This window comes from Dermacentor albipictus, chromosome 2 (assembly GCF_038994185.2).
Source record: "Dermacentor albipictus isolate Rhodes 1998 colony chromosome 2, USDA_Dalb.pri_finalv2, whole genome shotgun sequence".
NCBI classification, from domain to species: domain Eukaryota; kingdom Metazoa; phylum Arthropoda; class Arachnida; order Ixodida; family Ixodidae; genus Dermacentor; species Dermacentor albipictus.
In genome coordinates this window covers 134,930,764-134,947,139 of record NC_091822.1, presented here as the reverse complement: position 1 = coordinate 134,947,139, position 16,376 = coordinate 134,930,764, and the positions used below count along the sequence as shown (strand labels likewise).

Here is a 16,376-nt window from a genome sequence, read left to right as displayed (position 1 = left end):
AGCTCTCGTCCTTGCGCTGCAGCTCCATGGTCACGCTTTTCCTCGTCACTCAGCTTGCAGTTCCTCCATGCAGTAGATGTTACACTTCGTTCTTGCACTTCGGTACGCCAGGCTCTATAGCCTTACCACAGTTCTTTATCACCACAACCCACCCACACGCAGTTCATCAATTGACCGTCGATAAGGAAAAAATAAATACCTATTTTTCGGTGCAATAACTGTTTTCTTTTCATCTACGTCAGTACCTGCCATCCACCCGGCCAGTTCTCTTTCCATGTGTGCTCCAGATATCCCAGCAGATGAAACAATCGGCCCAGGCGTCGCTCTCTCTTCAATTTGCAGTAATTTCTGCCAGGTTAATTATGCCTGTGTTCGGACCTATACTCCACGGCACAAAGAGCCCTCTAATCTTTCAATTCGGGCAGTGTGCCTCTGCTGCTTTCAATCACAGCATCTGCTACCACATCCAGCTCAGCATCCTTACCAAAACCATTCGTCAATTATGCTGCGCCGGAACTTCCATCCATTCTGCCTCAAATTTAATGTTGCGACCGCAGGCCTAATATCACGCCTTTCACTGCTTCATATCTATCGAAGTATAACCTAAAGAAATAAGAATTTTTTTTATCCCAATTGGGGTTCAGAGCAGCACCTTACCGTTGCTTCTAACGACATTATCGACGGAGTAACCATGGTTCTTGCTCAACCTTCGCGAGCCTTTTATGGTGGATATTTTTTGCCACCTGAATGGTTCTTCTCGCAGTGGTGCTCTTCTTACCACCTTCAACATACTAATTCAATCTACGACGGGAGCAGACGTTCCTGCCCTAGATGACAATGAACTGTTCTCTTTTTCAACTTCTCCAGCTCCGTCTTCTTCCGCGCTTGTGGGCTTCTACTCTTCCTCAGCTTTCGAGGCTACCTGCATCTCTAATAATGCTTCTACCAGCGTGAACGATTTGCTGTCTTCGCCGCTGAAGCATGAGGTCCTTCGACGTTTACTCACACTCGTAAGGCAGGACATCTGCGATTGCGCACCATATTTAAACTGCCAGTTCCCATATCACTCGTCGCGGCCTCTACCTTGCTTCTTCCTCGTAGTCGAACATTATTGAATGAAGACCTAATTTCTGATACACCTGTGCAAAACATAATTTATCCTTTTGACAGCTTCTTTGGTCACCCTTGTAACGAAAAGGGTGGCTGAATGCTCTTGGGCGTAGCATGTATCGTGTCTTCTGCCCCACGTGTACGACGCATTGGACACGCTGCAGTACGCTGCATACTTGTTTAAGGAATAGACTGATGCGCGTTTCACATACCGTGCATGTATAAATCTTTTTACGCTAAGCGTATTTTTTACATAGGCTGTGAAACACGCAATTATTTGTTTGAGGTAGCCATTATTTATTGCATGTTATTTCCTGTTTTTTTTTTCTGACGAGATTAACAAACATTTACCAACAATATTCATAGGACATATTACAAGTATAAGGCCGTGGAAATCATGAACAACTGCGCCCAGACGCGAACATAAATCTAAAAGGAAAGCTTTCTACTAATTTCACCAGTGGTCGCCAATCACAACGTGGCTGACTCACGTATAATGATATGGTAAAGTAGTTTAGAAGGACAGAAACCTGAGCAAGCTGGCAAAACTTATGGCACAGAAAGGCGGGCGTGTGAAGAGCACATACAGAATGAACAAGATGAGGAAAAGAAACGCCGGCGTTTGTGTTATATTAGTGGCACGAGTATTGAGTGGCCCTGTTATTTTTTGCGCAGCACTTCAGGTTCACTTCCTGAGATGACCTAGGAAGAAATTCAAAATAAATCAGAAAAAAGAAGAAAAAATTGCACATTACATTGTTCATGAGTTGCATTATTCATATGATATCAGAGCGTTAGTTACAAGTTGAGTTACTGAAGTGAATTGAATAAATAAATTATTTGGAAAACAGAGATTACCACGCACCAAACACAGAGTCGTATATTTTAAATATCCGCTACGCGTGCACGACTTTGGTAACATTCCTGGAAACCAGGACGCGGAAAGGGGAAGTAATGAAGTCACTAATGACGTCGCACAAAAGAAGGCGGCATGATATTTCACCGGCTAAATAACAGAAAGCAGTAGCCTCTAAAGTCGTTTTGTGGGTTTTGTTCACCTAAAGTTAACCTAAAGAACACGAAAGCCGAGGTGCGAGTGCCACGAAAAGAGATTAAGGTCAAAGACTAGGGTTGCCTGCCATTTTTTATTTATTTATTTGCTCACTTATATATGTGATACCTTCAAAGGGCTTCCTTATGAACCATTGTAGAGGGTAGAGCTGCAAAGTACGATACGAGTAGGAAGTACAGAAATACACAATGCATATAAGTACTAAAAAAATTATTAGGTTTTACGTGCCACAACAACGATCTGATTATGAGGAACGCCGTAGTGGGGCACTCCGGAAATTCGGACCACCTGGGGTACCTTGACCTGCACCTAAATCTAAGTACGAAAGTGTTTTCGCATTTCGTCCTCATAAAAAGGAGGCCGCCGTTGCCGGGATTCGATCTCGCGATCTCGTGCTTAGCAGCCAAACACATATAAGTACTAAATGACTTATTTAGCAACAGTTTTAGAATATGGGAAAAGCATATATCAGTAGCACTGATAAGAGAGCGAATGCAAGTACAGTAAAACGAAAATGAAAAAATAACAGATATTTCTAAAGAAACATTGTTATAAAGTCAAAAGAAAAAGGCATGTAGTAGAAGCGTCAGTCAGCATATATATGCTGACTGACGGAATAAACACACTTTGGTTGTTAGTCAGCGCTGTTGTCTGTGTCCCTTCACTCGTCCCGTCGTTTAGCGCTGTAATCATGAACCAACCAGCCCAAATGCGTACTCTTAATCAAGCAAACTTTCATGGCATACGAGGTGTACAACACGTGATGCTGGCAATAACTGTTTCACGAGAATGGTCTATGTTAGTGATGTCTATCTCGTTTCTTTTGCCTTTCCAGATTTCCTCCCTCTAGTCCCCATTTCCCTTCCTGCAGTGGAGGGTGGCGAAACGGGGAAGGATGCCTTTCCTCCCTGCCTTTCCTCTCTTTGCTATCTTTCTCTGTGTCGTTCCTTTCGCACCTGTCTGCACGCCGGCCTCTCCGTACAATAATGTAGCATTCCCCAGCGAGAATTATATTCCCGTGGTCTGAGAAAATGTTTTGTAATAGCAACACATACATCTATAGAATGATAATGAAAGAAGAATGATAGGTGTAACGTTAAGGGATAAGAAAAGAGCAGATTGGGTGAGGGAACAGACGCGAGTTAATGACATCTTAGTTGAAATCAAGAATAAGAAATGGGCATGGGCAGGACATGTAATGAGGAGGGAAGATAACCGATGGTCATTAAGGGTTACGGACTGGATTCCAAGGGAAGGGAAGCGTAGCAGGGGACGGCAGAAAGTTAGGTGGGCGGATGAGATTAAGAAATTTGCAGGGACGCCATGGCCACAATTAGTACATGACCGGGGTTGTTGGAGAAACATGGGAGAGGCCTTTGCCCTGCAGTGGGCGTAACCAGGCTGATGATGATGATGATGATGATGATGATGATGACATCTATAGTGATCTGTTGCCGTATTGTTATATGTGGACATTGCAGAATTATGAGGGTTTGTACAGAGGAAACTACGGTGGCCGGAATCCACTTCAAGCCGGGCATGTGCGTCGACATTCCCTTGGCCGGAATCCACTATGATCCAGAATATTTCCCTGAACCGGAGAAGTTCAATCCAGAGAGGTACGTTGTCATTGTAAGAAAAAGCAAACAATATGAATGCTTAGATATTAACGTCCGCAATCTTCGTGGTACCAAACTTCTATCAAGATTGCAGAGCTCAATGCGCACAAACCCAAATAAGTATGAAAGGTGGCGCATCAGGTTATATGTTACGTAGAAGTGCCCATTGCTTTCAAATTGTTCTCTCTCCAACCTGTGGAAATAAAAATAGGTAGAATAAAAGGAATGTAGTCAATGAGACGATGATGTCACAGTGAGCTTGCACGGGAAACTCATATGACTCCTTTTACTACTGGCTAATGTTACCTACGGATAAATATCGGCAATTAGTGACCATTTTGAGAGTCATAGCGCGAAAAAAGTAAAATTAATCGCGCAGCTTAAGTCTGACAGACTCCACATAAAAGCGAATGCATGATTCACACCTCCCTAATTTGGCAGTTGCGACAGGTCGCGTTATTATTTTTTTTTTTGTGCAGCTCACTTTTTGCGATGCGATTTGAGGCAAACTAGACCGAAATCAAGTTCGTGCTCGTCTTTATTTTCTGGTGTTTTAAAGTTCGTTGCAAGACTGTTCAGTCACGCTGGTGTTCTCAATCGGCCCCATGCTTGGACGGCACACAGTGCTTTCTCCCGGTTCAACTGCAACTGATCTTTACGCTCATTTTACTTCACACTTGCCAACAGGTTCATGCCGGAAAACAAGGACTCCTTGAGGCCGTTCACGTACCTGCCGTTTGGGGCCGGACAACGTAACTGCGTCGGCATGCGTCTTGGCTTGGTCCAAACGAAGACAACTCTAGCTTGTCTGCTTCAGCAGTTTAAGTTTGAGGCGTGCACAGAAACACCAGTAAGTATGATATTTCAAGATAAATTCAGTAGAGATTCAGCCATATATATGAAAAAATATGCGGGAGCAATATTTTGAACCTATTTGGGGTCTCTGATCCATGACTGAAACCGCGGGGACCACACTGCGAAGTGTTGTTCAGGACCTCGCTTTATACACGTTGTGCCTCTTCGAGAAGCGAAGTGCAACTGATGGTGGTCCGAAGAAGGCTACCATCATTTTTATTATATACACCCACACACTTTTTTACACTTTGACACTCCTATGCACATGCAAAAAAAAAAGCGGCAGAACCAACCCCAGTTTGATATCCTTGTAAGCAATGCAATATCATTACGAAAAGAGACGCACTGCTTATTTAAGTGATGAACGTGTACTTCAGCCACAATGGTGGACACTGAAGAAAAAGGGTTATCTTTAATAAGTACTAAAACATGTTGAATCCCAAGACACAACGGGCTTGACCTTGTACAAACGCGCCACAGGGCCAGAGTACGATGAGAGAAGCGCATCGATTTCCAGGCACAATTAAAGGCTTGCTTGTTCCCTATATCATTGCGTCTACGCAAGAGCAAGAAGGCGGCGTTTAAATGCGTCCCGTAACTTTTTCTGTGGGATTCGTATACATTTAAGTATATATGTTCTATATGCCTTGCCATGCCATGCGGCTCATATTGCCACACCATTATATCACTAAAGTTCCTCATACCAGGTGTTACATTCTTGGCAAATTTATTTTTCTGAATGGCAGCCCAGAAACAAATTTCATGAAACAAAACACCGACGGCGCATGTGTTAACCTTAAATCCTCTCAGACCTAAATATTATGAGTGTGAAATAATAACACAGCTCAAAGATGAAAATGATGCAATCTTATTGGCACGGCTGTGCACTAGGCCATTGGAAACGTACCCGATACGAAAAAGTGGTGTTGACGTTATTAAGAAAGACGTTGGCTTTCATTAATAAATATAAAATAAATGGTCCGACGGCAGCATTCAAAGAGAGCGCCGCTAGCACAGCAGCTCGTTTTTGCTTAGTCAGCTTACGTTTGCTTCAATTCATACTCCCACTACAGCTACGGGTCTTGCATTTCATGTAATATTCTAACATTTTGCTACCGCATTCATTGATTCGCCCTTATAGCGAAAGCGTCATAGTTTTTTCTTTATCGACAGTTGCATTGTTGCGATGGAGCTGACACTACTTTGCGTTAGAACTTCTTGGGATCTGGTATGTTGGCCCGTTAGGAACTTCTGGGTGTTCGGTGCAGCAACGAAAGACCACATAAGCGCTTTTGAAGGCTACCGAATTTAGTGACCGCCTAATATCAGGACTGAGGACCCTCTGTGATATAGAGAACAAAACTGTTACTATACTGGTGATATCCCCAGCGGAATTACTTTTCTCCTCTTACTATTTCACTCCCCTTTTCCCTTCCTTTGGTGAGCTGGTTATCCCTAGTGCACCGTAGCCAACTTGGCTCAGTCCTGGTTAACCTCGCTGCGTTTCAGTTATCCTGTTCTCCCTCTCTCTCTCGGTGTTCAGGCAAACATCGCTTAGCACTAGCTATCAGCAAGCTATAAATACTGCACTGGCTGCAGCGTTGTTCTAAACAAATCTACCTTACACCAGAACATTGTGTGTATATATAGGTCAATATGTATTATGTAATATGTAATATGCTTAACACTGGTAGCACACGAAAAAAAATTCGTGTTATGTGGTTGAACGAGTGAACTTCACGAAAATGTGGCATATTGTCGTGTTGCACAGCTACGCAGCTTTCGGCTTGGTGAGCTGGTTTTCTTTGATTAGACATTACTGTCCCTTTGTATGAAGTATGCGAAAGCTCAAATAAAGATTTCTCGGGCAATCCAGAGTTAACTTCGAAAAGTTTACATTCAAGCAAGAAACATTAATGTTGTTGATCAGCCAATTGCGTAATGAATGCTTTTGTTCATTTCGCATGTACTGATTCCCGTTCGGACGAACTTAATTGAACCGTGAAAGAATGTTCGTCATATCATAAGTTAGCTTTTACAAAGGTGTTCTGAAGAACTTTAAATCTGCTATATTTGTCCCAACCAAATATTCAGAACACAACGTAATGAACGAAAAGGTATTAACAGAATTGAAAGCTCAATCCAGATGAAACAAGCTACATTTCTTGTATTTGAGTAATAGGAAGTGTTGCTTCATGCACTCTAAAGTTTTGCGCAAGTGCTGGCTGCCGAATCTGCCCAAACCTGTGTGCTGTCCTAAAAGCAGTCATTACTCACTGCTCGCTCAAAAGTTATTGTGGCCACATGTTGAAGAAACGCGCCAAACTGTATTACGGACATTATTATCTGCGCCATGTGCGAAGATAGTTTCTGTGGCTTCTGCTCAATATCCTTAGCTATATCAGCCTGCAGACACACATCCAGAATCTTCGCAATTATTGATAGATGTGTCCGTCATCGAGGTCTCCGCGTAATGGCTTGCGTTGGCATGGCTCTTTATAAGGTCTGAGAAAACACACTTGACTTCGAGTTCTGCGATCAGTGTCCCATGCTACAAGCTCGCCAATCCAGGACTCCCGTTTAGCTCAGTAGCACTGCTTAGAGACGGCTACAGAAATTTGATTTTACCGAACTAGTGGCGTATATTTAGTAATTTTTCTTGCATTTGTTTATGGGAAGCTATGCACACCCAAATGTTATAACCTGTCTATCATATCCAGAAATTCGCTTTAACCGGGTTAGTCTTAACTCTACTGAGCTCTAATATGGAAATGCGCGTGCCGGCCTGAAGCTAGAAAAAGTTTCGAAAACGCCGTCAGGATAGCAAAACAATCACATAATTGCGTTCTTTTCTTGAAAGGCCGTAAACAAAATTGGAACGTAATATTTTGCGAGGACCCCTTCAATTTGACATTGTAGTTTTCATTGCCGTCTTAAACCTTCGTGATTATCATGGACTGCCAGTCTGATGACAGCTTTTTTGCCAGTTAACGATTGTGACTAAAAGTGAAATTCGCTCGGTTGACTGCTTAACTTTTGTGTTTTCTTGCGTTTAACAGGTACCACTAAAGTTCAAGGTGGGACAACTTCTTCCTGCCTTCGACGGGAGATTGTATCTGCGGGCAGTGCCTCGTCATCGCTCCACAAACGAAGATTGTTAATATTAAAGAATTTGTTTTACGTTAGCACCACTTCTTTTATGCGAAGCATATTACGAGAGCTCAACCCAGCTCCTCAGGCGCGGCGGTGTCGCCATGAAACCACGTGACACCGTGACGTCACGACAGAGGAGAAGTGGCTTTGGCTCAACTCTTGCAAGACGGGCTGGGTGCGAATCGAACCAGGGTCTCCGGAGTGTGGGACGGAGACGCTACCACTGAGCCACGAGTACGATGCTTCAAAGCGGTACAAAAGCGCCTCTAGTGAATGCGGTGTTGCCTTAGAAACGAGCTGTTTCTAAGGCGTGCGTCTCTTGCTCAGGCGCACATTTCGTTGCCGCGCCGAACGCTGCTTTGCTCGACGCTCACCGCGTCCAATGCGGGGCGCGTAGTCGCTGCCCTGTAGCCCATTGTCTTACACCCCTTGGCGGGTCGACGGGAACGCTGTCGCGTTCCACTCTTGAAGGCGAAGCAGTAATGCATGAGTTGTTTCTTCGTCTAGCCGAACCAAATATAGCCAAGCAACAGCAGTTCACCAGGCTAAACAGTGGTTCAACAATTAAAATAAAGGCTAGTATGCTTCGCATCCTGGGCTTAACCTTACCTAAGCCACAGCCACTTTTTTAGCATCAAGAAGAACTGAAGTGGAGCTGGTTGAACGATGTAAAAATTGGCTCTGAGAACAGAAATGTACGCATGCAATTATCAAAATTCTCTTTCGAAACAATTGCTCGTCCTCTTGCACAGGACAGGACACAAAATATTTGATTTCACAGGATGTTCGTGCCAAGCCTTTCGACATCGTTGGCACGTACATTCTGGTTCTGTGATGGTTCGTTCTGTAATGATCCATACTGATCCTGTATCAAATAATAATAAAAGCTACCGGCATTATTAATAAATGGTACCAACCAAACATGTTTTTTTTTCTCGGCACTCACATGAAATTGGCACTCACATGAAATTGAATTATCTCAGGCTTTTGGATACACGTCTACCGTGTCTCTTAACACAGTTTGTTGCTTAATAATTGCTTTTTTCAATGCGGTGTCCGATCACTGCCACTCCGATACCACCCCAGCAGGTTTCTTCCAATGCACTTCGGTTAGCAGCCCGCGATCTACACTTGCATTAAGTACCTTGTGAAATACATGTCACTGGGTCTTAGCTGGTGTATTCATAAGTATCCGATATCATCGTATCTTCTTCCTCCGTCTAACCACTCGAATTTGACAGCAGATGTGCCTTTGTTATTTCCCATCACGTATGTGGCTCCTAGCCTTTATGGTGGATAGGCGATGAAATGGAGGAATTATTCCAATTTATAATTAATCAATTTCCGAATATATAAGGGCGTAACACTGCATATCGTAGAATGATCGATAAAAATAAGATCGGTATATGAGATCCAGTGAATAATGGTTAAACTAAAAATACACAGAAGGAAAATATAGAATTTAACAGGGCACTTAGTTGGATTCTGTAAATTTTTGGACAGCGGAGTAAGCGTTCCTGTGGCTGAATCCTAAAGTAGAATCCCCAAGTGAAAGAGAAGCAGGTTCAGTGCAGTCCCGGCCAAGTCTTCGAGAAGGTATTTTCAATATTATTTTTCATGCCGACAGTGAAGGAAGTGATTGGTTGTCTCTTCCATATTACAAGACTAGCAGAGAGGGGAAGGAACCAAACCCGACCTCTGTAAGTAGAAATTCAGGGAGCGAATCCGACAATGTAATTTTGGAAGGGAGACATCAAGCATGTTGTGTTATAAGGTTCAATATGCCAAAGAAATGCCAGGTGCTTATAATATGGAGCAGCAGACACCTCTTTTAAGGCTGACCTGTCAACGCCTCGTCGTTTCCGTCGTCTTTCTTCTCAAATAGCCAGGCGCTTTCTCCCGCGTGATTGTATCGATATTCGGTTAGAATTTCTTTTTTCTCATTCTTGTAACTCAATCGTATTTTTGTTTCAATTCCTTGCACTCAATTCACTGTCTCTGATTGTCTCATATTTTCACTATTTACACTGTACTTGGTTGACAACTTTTTTTTTACTTCTTCGTTATTTTGTACAAACGCTTTTCAAGTACAGATACTTGTGCCCTTTAGCTGCCTATTTATTTTGATCCATGTTCCTAAGTTTTTCTTCAAAACTAGTAGTGGTCTGCATTTCTCTGACTTCAAACGAGGCCCAAACGATGGCACCCTGCACTTCCGCATTTGTGGTTTTGCCGTGGGCTCTAAAAGCTAGTCGCCCTATCGATCTCTGGTTAACTTCCGACAACGACAAGATATCCGATAATAAACACACAATGGCACTTGCGAGCGTTAGCGCTGGCATAATTACTCCTCTTTAGAGTCCACGGGCCATTCCTATTTATTGTGGAGCCAAAGTGCTCTGTTTTCTTTTTGCGGCATTCCACTTCCCCTTTCATCATCATCATCATCATCATCATCATCGTCGTCGTCGTCGTCGTCGTCGTCAGCCTTTTCATGTCCACTGCAGGATGAAGGCCCCTCCCTGCGATCCCCAATTACCCCTGTCCTGCTCCAACCGATTCCAACCAGCACCCGCAAATTTCCTAATTTCGTCGCACTCAAGCTCACGCCCACAGGGAGATCAGTACTCCGAAACCTAAACTACAGCGAGACGTATGTCGCAGACATGGACAAGAAAGAGCGAATACCACCGGACGTTCGAGAGTGCATTTCCATCGCACGTGTCCCGCGTAACATGCATCCCATATATCACAAGAGTTGAAGACAGGCTAGAGCCAACGCCATCAAAAGAAGTTTCAAGCATGACCCGAATGCCCGCTACACCGATGCGGCCAAGTATCCGCATCGAAACGCGTACGCTCTGAGCGTCGTCGACTCCCAAGGCTCCGAGCTTGCATCGGCAACCATCAAGGCACGCAACCCGGAAACGGCTGAAGAAGCGGCAATCGCTCTCGCCACCACCACATGCACAGACGCAGCAATTATATTCACCGACTCTCAGGCCGCCTGCAGAAACTTCTTGAGGGGCCGCATCTCGGCCGAGGCACTCAAGATACTAAAAAGACGAAGCACTCCGCTCCCGTACACCTGCGTAACGTGGGTACCCGGGCACGAGGGACTAGAGGGGAACGAAGCGGCCCACGCCGCTGCCCGCGAGCACGTCAGCCGGGCTCCCCACTCCCCACGCGCTCTCGGACCCGTGACAGAAGAGGCGGAGGCCGTACCCACCAACTATTCGGCCATATTGCAGCATTACAGGCTCGAGCGTCGAGTGTACCCTCCACCGCACCCTAAACTCGACAGAGAAGAAAGCCTAATCCTTAGACGCCTGCAAAGTAACACATACACGCACGGAACGATGATGCATCGCCTCTACCCGACACTCCACGGCTACCTCTGCCCACTGTGCAACGTACCCGACACTCTGGCACACTTGCTCCTGGAATGCCCGTGGCAGGAAGGCAGCGAAATGCAACCAGAAACGCAGGCAAACGACCTGTTCGAAACGTGGGAGGCCAAGCTAACCCTCGGGGACCTGGAAGACCAACGACAACTCGTCGCCAGGGCTAAGAGGGCAGTCGAAGCCAGAGGGTTCCTGGACTAAGGAGCCCTCCCACCTTAGGGTGATACCCGGCCTCGCTCGGGACACTGTTTCGTCTAATAAACGTTTCTCTCTCTCTCGTCGCACCATCTGCCGTCCTCTACTGCACTTGCCTTCTCTTGGAAACCATTCTGTTACCCTAATGGTCCAACGGTTATCTAGTCTGCGCATTACATGACCTGCCCAGCGCCATTTTTTTCTCATAATGTCTATTACAATATCGTCTAGGCCCGTTTGCTCTCAGATCCAAACTTCTCTCTTTCTGTCTCTTAAAGTTATGCCTAGCATTCTTCGTTCCATCGCTCGTTGCGCAGTCCTTAACTTGTTCTCAAGCTTCTTTGTCAGCCTCCAAGTCTATGCGCCATATGGCAGCACCGGTAAAATGCACTGATTGTATAGTTTCCTTTCGAATGATAACGGTAAGCTCCCATTCAGGAGCTCACGATGTCTGCTGTATGCGATCCAACCCATTTTTATTCTTATGTGAATTTCCTTCTCATGGTCCGGGTTCCCAATGATTAGCTGACCTAGGTAAACGTACTCCTCCACAGACTCTAGAGGCTGACTTGCTATCTTGAACTCTTGTTCCCTTGCCAGGTTATTTATCATTATCTTTATCTTCTGCATATTAATCTTCGGGCCCCCTCTTACACTCTCCCTGCTAAGGTCCTCAATCATTTGTTTTACTCCTCTGCATTGTTGCTGAATAGAGCAATGTCATCAGGCAAATCGAAAGTTCTTGACGTATTCGCCGTCGATCTTTACTCCTAAGGTTTCCCAGTTTAATAGCTTGAATACTTCGTCTAGGCATGCAGTGAATAGCATTGGAGAGATTGTGTCTCCTTGTTTGACCCCTTTTTTTATAGGTATCTTCCTACTTTTCTTGTGTAGAATTAAGGTGGCTGTGGAATTTCTACAGATATTTTCTACAAAATTTACGTAAGCGGTCTGTACTCCTTGATTACGCAATGCCTCTGTGACTGGTGGTACTTCAACTGAATTAAACGCATTTTCGTTATCTATGAACGCCATATACAGAGCTTTATTGTACTCTGCGGATTTCTCGATAACCTGGTTAATGACATAGATGTGATCCATTGTACAGTAACCTTTCCTGAAGCCAGCCTGCTCCCTTGGTTGACTAAATTCCAGTGTTGTCCTTATTCTATTGGAGATTATTTTGGTAAATATTTTATACAATAGTGGGAGTAAGCTAATGGGTTTGTATTTTTTTAGTTTTTTAACGTCACCCTTTTTGTTGAGTATGTAATGTTCGCATTCTTCCAGTTTTCTGGGACGCTTGCAGTCGATAGACACTTCGTATAGAGAGCCGCCAGTTTTCCTAGCATTATGTCTCCTCCATCTTTGATTAAATCGACTGTTATTCCATCCTCTCCTGCCGCTTTTCCCCGTTTCATGTCTTGCAAGGCCTTTCTGACCTCATCTCTAGTTATAGGAGGATTTTCTGCATACTGTTCGTTATTGCTTTGAATAGAGTGCTCCTGAGCCGTCTGGGTACTGTAAAGGTCAGTATAGAATTATTTCGCTGCTTTTACTATATATTCGATATTGCTGATGATATTACCCTGCTTATCTTTTAGTGAATACATCTTGGTTAGTCCTATGCCAAGTTTCCTTCTCACTGATTTAAAGGGAAGCTGAAACACTTTTCGAAAAAAATGAGTTCTCTGCGGCATTCTACAGTTTTGAGTCCCCTGAACACGAATATCTCGTTCAAAAAGGGCGGAAACAAGCGCAAGCGGCTGTTTTTTCATGAAAACGCGCACCAGCGCCTCAGGGTATCGCGCGAACGCCGCTGTTGCCCGTGATTGGTCGGAGCAGCTGTGACGTCAGTGGCGGCAGTCGCCGGTCGGCGCCGCCGTTTGAGAGCGTAGCACGCTGTTCTGTTCTGGCTGCATAGCTGAGTTGTAAGCATTATGGAACGTTCTCGCTGTCTCGGACAGCTTGTATTTTCGCCGTACATGTTCGAACCGACAGCCGATACGGAAAACCATGGCGGCAACGGCGGCAACGACGATGTTGAGTGTGCCAAAAGCGAGAGCGATGTGTACACCTTCTCGCGCGCTGGAAATCTTAGCTGTTACGTATGCTTTTTTTTTCATGTAGCTGCACGTTCCAATGACGGGAGAAAAAATGCGCTAAAGTGTCACTGGGAACTTGCTGCTGGAAGAATGCCGAAGCACTAACTTCTCATTAGATTGTAAACACCGGTACAATTCCGCGATGTCAAGCACCTTGCCGCTGCTTGTCTGAAGTCCCGTGGTTTTCTGAGCGTTGATACACGATCGCGAACATAAGTGCCGCGTTTCAAAGCGCGCACATGCAGTGCTGCGAGGTACAGTCATGGAAGTTGCTTATCATACACATCCAGATCGAGATGGTCAGGGGGATTATAAGTGCAATATTCAGAATATGGTTCGACGACTTTGCGATTGCGGCTCGATCAAGAATCGGTATGTGCGCTCCATGCTAGTGTTGACATAAAGATATTAGGCAGTTTTAGCACCGCCGTGTGGTAAACATGATAACTGCAACCGTACGTCGAATGTCACTAGGCAAGCCTATACTCCAATTTATACCTGAGGTGCAACGCTGTGGAAGCTACGCACGAAGTCCGGTTACCAAAATTTATTACTGAGCGCGTTTCCGTCTATGGTTCGCAGCGTGCCAGCGGCATTTGCTCGCGCGAGCATGCACGTGAAGCTGCCGCGACGGGCTGCAATTAAAGAATGCCGAAAAGAAAATTGATTTAAAAGAACGCGTTAGCAGCCGTATAAGTACACGGATTGTTTCTATGGGTAAATTCTTTTTTTTTTCATTGAGAACTGAGCTTATATATGAAAAGTTTTCTCAAAAATCGGGTCAAGAAACACCGAACTTTTTCTAAGTGCGAACGCAGCCACTGCAAGAAGTATCTCAAGCCTCCACAGCGTTGCACCTGACGTATGAAACGGAGTATAGCAACGCTAGCAACAACGCGTTTCCGCATTTGTCGTAAGGCTATCCGGCTATCGCGGAAATGGTCCGAGCACAGCACAGTTGATTTCGTCGGCACGAACTTATCTCTCCTCACCGCACTGCGCTGCAAGCTTCTTGTGCTTCGGGAACCTGTGAAACACCACATCGTCTCGCCCGCGTGTGTTCGCGCAGCCGATTGCTGCACAGAACGAGGGCATGTTGGGCGCCCTTGGCTGTAGGCACTCACGCAGCACAGAAGGGAAGAACAGTTTACGAAAATCGCAAAACAAACGTGAGCGGCGGCGGCGGCAAATCTCTCGTAGCGTCGTTCAGTAAAGCGCAGGACGGAAAGAGGCATGCCAGCGCATGCCAGCACGCCGGTCCGGCAGCTCGGTCCCCGCCAGTGACGTCACTCTCGCCGGTTCTCTCCTCTGGTAACCTCCTCACCCGGCGCTCCGGGAAGCGATGGGGGCGTGTCCGCGGGGGTGATTTAGAAAGCGATTTCCGCCCCTTATATTAACAAAACGAAGAAAAAAATTTCGGAACCGTAAATTATTAGGTCTGTTCTTCCCAATCCCAGCAATTCATGGAAATTGAAAACCGCTTCAGCTTCCCTTTAAGGCCACGTCCATTTCCTATGGCTTCTTCAGTCTTTCTCACTTTATAGTTTTGAATATCACTTATTTTCGCCTTGTTGATCAGGTTTTGACAGTTCCGCGAATTCTATCTTCTCTTTTAAGTAGGACAGTTTCATTCTTTCATTCTTCGTCCTTTCTTTATTAGGTCTTTTGTTACTTACCCGCCGCGGTTGCTCAGTGGCTATGGTGTTAGGCTGCTGAGCACGACGACGCGGGATCGAATCCCAGCCACGGCGGCCGCATTTCGATGGGGGCGAAATGCGAAAACACCCGTGTACTTAGATTTAGGTGCACGTTAAAGAACCCCAGCTGGTCGAAATTTCCGGAGTCCTCCACTACGGCGTGCCTCATAGTCAGAAAGTGGTTTTGGCACGTAAAACCCCATAATTATTAATTATTTTGTTACTTGGGAGAGCTTGCCTACTGGTTGCCTTGGTGCCTTGCCTCCCACTTCAACTGCTGCCTCTGAAGCCAGCCTCGTTACGGTTTCATTCATTGCCGCTATGTCATCATCATCATCTCTCTGTTCTAAAGCTGCATATTTGTTTGCAAGTACCAGCCTGAATTTGTCTGCTTTTACCCTTACTGCCTCTAAGTTGACCTGTTTTTTCTTGACCAATTTTACTCTTTCTCTATCAAAATTGAGGTGGATCCTGGCCCTCACTAACTATGATCACTACATTTTACCTTACCTATTACTTGTACATCCTTCACTATGCTGGGATCGGCGGAATTTATGAAATCAATTTCATTTCTGGTTTTAGTCTCCCATTAGTACCACGCTTGCACTTTTCTCGTCGCTAATTCAACATCTTCAAAAAATTTATCTACTTCCTCATCGTCGTGACTGGACGTTTGAGTGTAGGTTTGTGCTATCTTTAATCTGTACCATTTATTCAGTTTGATTGCGACTACTGATACCCTCTCGTTGATGCTCTAGAATTCGTCAATGTTGCCCGCTATGTCTTTATGGATTAGGAATCCTACCGCGTGTTGCTTCTTATGCGGGAGGCCTCTCTAACAGAGGACATGGCCGTTATTCCGCAATGTGCAAGCCTCACCAGGTCTTCTAACCTCACTAAGGCCAATAATATCCCCAACAATGTCTGATAGTTCTTCGAAGTGTCCTGCTAAGCTTGCCTCACTCGAGAGGGTTCGGCTGTTAAACGTTGCAAGGGTCAGTTTCCATTGGCGGCCTGTCCGGACGCAGGTATTCTTAGCACCCTCTGCTGCGTTGCTAGTCTGACCGCTGCCTTGGTCAGGTGCTCCGCAGCCACTGGGGCCTGAGTTCATTAGAGAATTTCAGCTTATTCTGATGGGTGCGGGAATAAGGAAAGTTTCCTTCATT

General features: G+C 45.1%; 1 protein-coding gene and 1 long non-coding RNA gene across 2 annotated transcripts in view; one reads left to right on the top strand and one right to left on the bottom strand.

Annotated features, from left to right (window-relative positions):
- The window catches only part of LOC135918056 (cytochrome P450 3A41-like), a 46,819-nt gene extending 38,978 nt beyond the window's left edge, over positions 1-7,841 (top strand). Inside the window, exons 12-14 of the mRNA XM_065451725.1 lie at positions 3,664-3,801; positions 4,489-4,651; positions 7,716-7,841. Coding sequence (XP_065307797.1) covers positions 3,664-3,801; positions 4,489-4,651; positions 7,716-7,817 — 403 coding nt within the window. The 3' untranslated portion in view covers positions 7,818-7,841. The remainder of the gene's footprint in view (positions 1-3,663; positions 3,802-4,488; positions 4,652-7,715) is intronic.
- The window catches only part of LOC135918096 (uncharacterized), a 135,625-nt gene that overhangs the window by 27,383 nt on the left and 91,866 nt on the right, over positions 1-16,376 (bottom strand). The gene's annotated exons all lie outside the window — the stretch shown is intronic.